The 5,736-nt window shown below is 40.8% G+C and overlaps 1 protein-coding gene across 1 annotated transcript in view; it reads right to left on the bottom strand.

Moving 5' to 3' along the window:
• Positions 1 to 2,914: 2,914 nt before the first annotated feature.
• Positions 2,915 to 5,736, bottom strand: part of KCNK10 (potassium two pore domain channel subfamily K member 10) — a 220,139-nt gene continuing 217,317 nt past the window's right edge. The window contains exon 7 of the mRNA XM_019518690.1: positions 2,915 to 4,680. Within this exon, the coding sequence (XP_019374235.1) occupies positions 4,057 to 4,680 (624 nt within the window). The 3' untranslated portion in view covers positions 2,915 to 4,056. The remainder of the gene's footprint in view (positions 4,681 to 5,736) is intronic.

Genomic DNA, 5,736 nt, shown 5'->3' with positions numbered 1-5,736 from the left:
AGCAAGACCTCAACAAATTGGAGGTTTGGACCAAAAGAAATCTCATGAGTCTCAATAAGGACAACTGTGAAGTCCTGCATTTAGAACAGAACAAGCCCAATCACAGGTACAGGTTGGGGACTGACTAAGCAGCAGCTCTGCAGAAAAGGACCTGGAGGTTACAGTGGACAATACACTGAATCTGAGCCAATAGTAGGAGTAGGAGTATTGCCAGCAGATCAAGAGAAGTGATATCCCTCTCTGTTCAGCACTGGTGAGGCCACATCTGGAGTACTGTGTCCAGTTTGGGCTCCCCACTACAAAAGGGCATGGACAAATTGGAGAGAGTCCAGCAGAAGGCAACAAAAACGGTTAGAGGGCTGTAGAACATGACTTACGAGATGAGGCTAAGGGAACTGGGCTTAATTAGTCTGGAGAAGAAAAGACTGAGGGGGAATTTAATAGCAGCCTTCAACTACCCGAAGGGTGGTGCTAAACAGGATGCAGCTAGGCCAGGGCTGGGCAAAGTCTAATTCACAGGCTGGATCAGGCCCATGCTGGACTCCATTTCCCAGCAGACCCTGCCCACCTTGCTGCAGCCAGTTTCCATGGAGATCCCAGAAGCAGCAGGACCCTAGCAGCACTGGGACCAAGTTTTCCATGGAGACTGGCCCCAACTGCTACTGGGGTCTCCATGGAAACCGGCTGCCAGCTGGATCCACCATTTTGCCCACCCCTGAGCTAAACTGTTCTCAGTGGTAGCAGATGACAGAACAAGCAGCAATGGTTTCAAGTTGCAGCAAGGGAAGTTTAGGTTAGATATTAGGAAATACTTTGCCACGAGGAGGGTAGTGAAGCACTGGAACAGGCTACCCAGAGAGGTTGCGAAATCTCCCACCTTGGAAGTTTTTAAGACCCAGCTAGACAAAGCTTTGGCTGGAATGATCTAGTTGGGGATGGTCCTGCTTTGAGCAGGGGGTTGGACTAGATGTGACCTCCTGAGGTCCCTTCCAACCCTAGTTTTCTATGATTCTGCAATTCTTAGGTTAGGGAAGTTATGCTTTTACCCTGGAGCTGGAGTTCTACAGTTCATAATGAATGCTTTCAGTCTGAAAGGAGCATGTGCTACTAGAAGAAATTACACTAGGTACAGTGGAATTATCTTTCTGCATTTGGTAATCAAGGAGAATTGTTAATACAGCATACGTATACTGTACACTTTGGAATCATAGTAGTTCCTTCTGTGTACCCTATTCAGGCAAAATAAAAAAATAAAGTGCAATACAATATTTCCAGACTGACAGGGATATGAACCTCAGATCTAACATTTCTGAACCTTGTCTAGAATCCAAACCCAAATCTACAGTTAGTTCCTAATTCCATAATAGACTTAAGTCAAACCATAGATTTGAACAGCAGAAAACTTTACTGAGCCCAATCCTGAGACAGGTGTGTTTAATCCTCTGTGGGCCTGTGTAGGTAGTAAAGTAAGAAGCAACTCAATTCAAAATGAGATTAGCAGGAATGTGTTGGCCAGTGCCCTTGTGGCCCACATTTGGTTTGGCTCCTACATAGATACACAAGTAAAGGGGCAAGGCAAAAGGGCTTTTATTCTTGTATAAATACTTTCCCCTGCTAGCATCTTTCTGGGATTTGAAGTTGGGTGGGATTTGAGCATAGTTATAGCCATAACCCTATCTCCATTGCACTGACCTGTCATGAAAGGAAACGTCTACTCTACCTCCCCAAGGTGTCAAAGCTGTGGTCTAATATGTGCTGCATGGGAGCCTCCAAAAGAAATCAGCTTCAATGTTTCTTGGGGATTCTAGCTAAATAGCAAGGCCCCCATCCAAATCTCTGCACAATGCCACTGGTTGGAAAAGCCAGAATCTGTCCCTGTAGCTTAACAGATTTGTCAATGGATTAAGCAAAATCCAATTTTTGCTTTATAGGGCAAAGCCATTCCCACATGATTAAAATTTTTCAACCAGTGATTTTTTTCATGTTTAGTCTAGAACAGCCTATTTGGATAACTGGATTAAAGTTATAACACAATATTTCAGCTGAGTTGAATCAGTAAGAGAGGCCATACTCAGTATTCCTCTGCTCTCCTGCAGCGGTGATTTTGGCCTAGAGTTGCAATTTGTGCACAAGCAATTGCATATGCAAATATGCACATTCCTTATTTGCATGTGCTTTCGCATACTGCGCCCCACAGTCATGGTAACTGTGTATGCAAGTAACAATTTGCAGGTGAAATCTCAAACAATGTATACAAAAATTATGCATGCATTTCTGTGTGTACGGTTTGGAGCCTGCAATTCCATAAAATCTATGTGTGCATGACTGGAAAGTGCCTGGATGTATGAGCAGTCTGTAAGACTCATAACATCTCTTCATTCTACAACCATGCTTACTTTGGCTGCAAACCCATAAGGGGTGCAGTCAGAATTGCAGGTCAACAGAGTGAAGGTGCAGAGAAAACATAAGTTGTGCAATCATATATGCCCCACTTTCAACATGCAAAATTCTTTGCTTGTAATGACAGACAATGCATGTCACAAATTGAGTGCACCAGGTCTAAAGTTATTTGCAATTCCCATTGATTATTCCACAGCATTTTTTGGAGTGTTTACTTTGAAGTTAGGAGACATTTGTGCTTCCCATATCCACGTGTCCAAACACCAAATAAAAGAACTTTCACAGTTTGGTTATGTCTCATTTTTAGTCTTGAAACACACAGAGCTTGTGTTTAGATTCTACTGAGAAAAGGATCTTGAAGAGAGTAAGTATCAAACAAAGAAAAAACAGAAAAGAAAGCAAATAAATTATTCAAAATACTTGTTTAAAAAGTTACAAAATATGACAGCATTAATGGCACTTAAAGCTAGAAGCACTTAAAAGATGTTCATCATAGTTTTTTACCATATTCTTTTTTTTTCTTTTTTTTGAGATTATGACTGAAGCTCATGTCTAAACCCCAACCCACCAGACGGGACATAGAGCCCTGAGATTCTAAGGTTGCTCTGGCCCTCATCTTAGTTTTAGATATACTCTTATGCCTATTCTTTAAAATTCAAATTCAGCTACAGAGAACAGCAGGTTGCTGATATCATGCAAAGCCTATAGCTTTTTTTTCTGTCTTTAGAGTATTACGGCATTAAAACTGAATTCTCTTCAGTGATATAAAGTGTGAACAATAAAATTTTAAAAATTGCTGGCCCACTGTTTCATGCGCCAAACAAAACTTCATTTGAAATTTTGTTTTTCCTCTTTTAAACATTGTAGCATTAGAAGTTGTGATTTCTTCAGCATTTGTGAGTTTATATTGTATACTTCCAATAAGAGAGAGAATAAAATTCCTTTTTTTTTTTTTTTTTGGTTTTTTTCCTTTTTCTAATTTTTTTGTCATTGGTTAAGATAAGTATCAACAGTGTGGGTTTTTTTTGTATTTTCATATTTTTTAAAGAAAAAAAGCAAATCACACCCTTTAACATGTCTGCGTTGATTTTGCTACCAGCATCCAGCTGGATCTTATGTCTATGGACATTCTTTTGGAGTCAGAAAGGTAATGCATCTGATTTAAAAATTAAAAAAAGATCTAGCTTGGTTCACGTGCCAAAACGTCAACTAAACCTTACTAAACGTTGCTAGCTCATCTGTAGTTCATTCCAACCATTTCTCCTCTTTTCTTCATTCCTAGTGGGAGGATTAATGTAGACATAATCCACTGAAAAGATACACTATTCTCAACCATTTTTTTTGCCCTCCCATGAGCTCTTTTAACATAGCTGCCCTTTTCAATTATTATGCCCTGGCGGTAGCACTCTGGTTGTATTGCCATGGTAAGCCTCTCTTTGCATTTTGCCATGGTAATCTCCTGTGTTGCTTTCTATTTCCATTGTGCTGTGTTTTGTTTTGGCAGAGCAAGCTTTAGTCATTATGGCACAGTGAAATATTCTTCGATGCTATGTAATTCAGACTGAATAAGGAGTCTGTATAAGGCACGTGTCAATATATATATATATGTGTGTATAAAAAACACTAACATTAATCAAAGTCAAGCATCTTTTACATTTAATTTCTGTCTTCAAGTAATGCTTTGTTTTCATGTTCCCTTTCTTTGGTTTCAGTGGGGATCATTCCATTCTCCAGGTCTGAGTGCTGCTGGATACAATTGGTCAGGACTGCTGTGCTAGAAGAGTTCTCTGAGTAGCACATCTTCTCAGTCTCCTCTTCCTTCTTGTCCTCATCCAAGGAGTAGTTTCGAAAGGTCTCGTAAATCTTCCTCACATCCTCTGGAATGCTCTTTTTCAGGTCTTTGTTTTTCCTCTTGGTTAGCTTGGATGAAGAGCCAAACTTGTTGATGATGTTGTCTTCTGATGCCCCCTGCCCATGCTTGTTGAGTTGATCTGTTCCTTTAAGGCGCAGGTTGTTAGGTCTGTTGTTGATGCTTTCCTGAGATGAGGCCTTGAAACGTCCTGTCTCCAAGGCAGCAAAGACAGAGCGCTTCTCTGGAGAGAGCATATCCAGTGAGTGGGCCCTTTGGTCCAACCCTAGGCGCCTCCTCTCCATACTCCGAATGGTGGCTGCCCTTTGAAGTTTATCATGGATCTCCACACTGAGTCGCCTCCGTGTTTCCCTGAACTCAGCAGTCACGTTGGCTTTCCATTCAGCTGCATGGGCTTTTATTTCACCAACCTTTCCAAGAGAAAAAAAATAGAATCAAAACAGAGAAAATCTTTCCATAGAATAACACCACAAACTTTTTATTGTACACTCTGTCATTAGAGATTCATCCAACCTGCAAGACCTAGATCTAGATCCAAAGCCTAAGCCAAACTTTCCCAGAATTCATCAGTGGTCATCAAGCTCTAATCATACTAGGTTTGGACTCCGTGCCATATGAATGCCTTGTTTACTTTTCCTACACTTTGGTACCACCAGAAGTCATTTTGTATCTGGACTGCAAGTTAAAAGATTCCCAAACTTCTACCAAGCCTTCCTTGATTAGAACAATAAAATTATTGATGGAAAAGGTCCAGGCACTCAACAGGTAGACAGGAGGAGGAGATAAAATTAACAGCTATAATTATGCTAACTTCCTCCACAACAGCACCAGCAAACAAGCATTTTTCTATATGGGGCTTTGAAGTCTTTAATAACTAAGGCATTAACATGCCCACCTATTCCTATCTTTCGCTCACAATTACAGCTATGTAATCCAACTGAAGGTTCTGTATTATCCCATGAAAGAATTCATTTAACATCTATATTTTTATTAAACCATTCCAAGTATTTCAAAAGACTGAGGTCCAGGTTCTATTCTACCTCTTGGCTGCAAAAGTAGACTTAGGCACTTAAGTGTGATTCTGTTTCACCTTGCTTGAATCCCTGAAAAACTTTAAATATAAATAAATGTTGGCTAGGTCTTTCTCCTCTTTGCTGCTTTTTTGTGACTCAGTCTGAAGGGTAAGATGAGTGTGTGTTACAAAAGTAGATGCATTAGTGGATTTGCAGGTCTTGAACAGGGTGGAACAGAATTACCCATATCTGTAACTAAAATGTGGAATAGAATCTGGCCCTAAGGTCCATAAGGGTCCATCCTGATGAGCATGCACATGCAGGGGCGTGCATTTCCCATGGGACAAATAGCAGTGGCACATATTTCTGCCACTGCCATTTGTCTCCAGGTATACTCCGCATGTGTACTCCAGCAACCTTACCTGGAGTCCTGAGGACCTCCCAGGGCAGCAG

The sequence above is a fragment of the Gavialis gangeticus genome, unplaced genomic scaffold (genome assembly GCF_001723915.1).
Source record: "Gavialis gangeticus isolate Ggan-Ray unplaced genomic scaffold, GavGan_comp1, whole genome shotgun sequence".
Taxonomy (NCBI): Eukaryota; Metazoa; Chordata; order Crocodylia; family Gavialidae; genus Gavialis; species Gavialis gangeticus.
The sequence above is the reverse complement of the archived record's forward strand: the minus strand, read 5'-3'. Positions and strand labels throughout refer to the sequence as shown.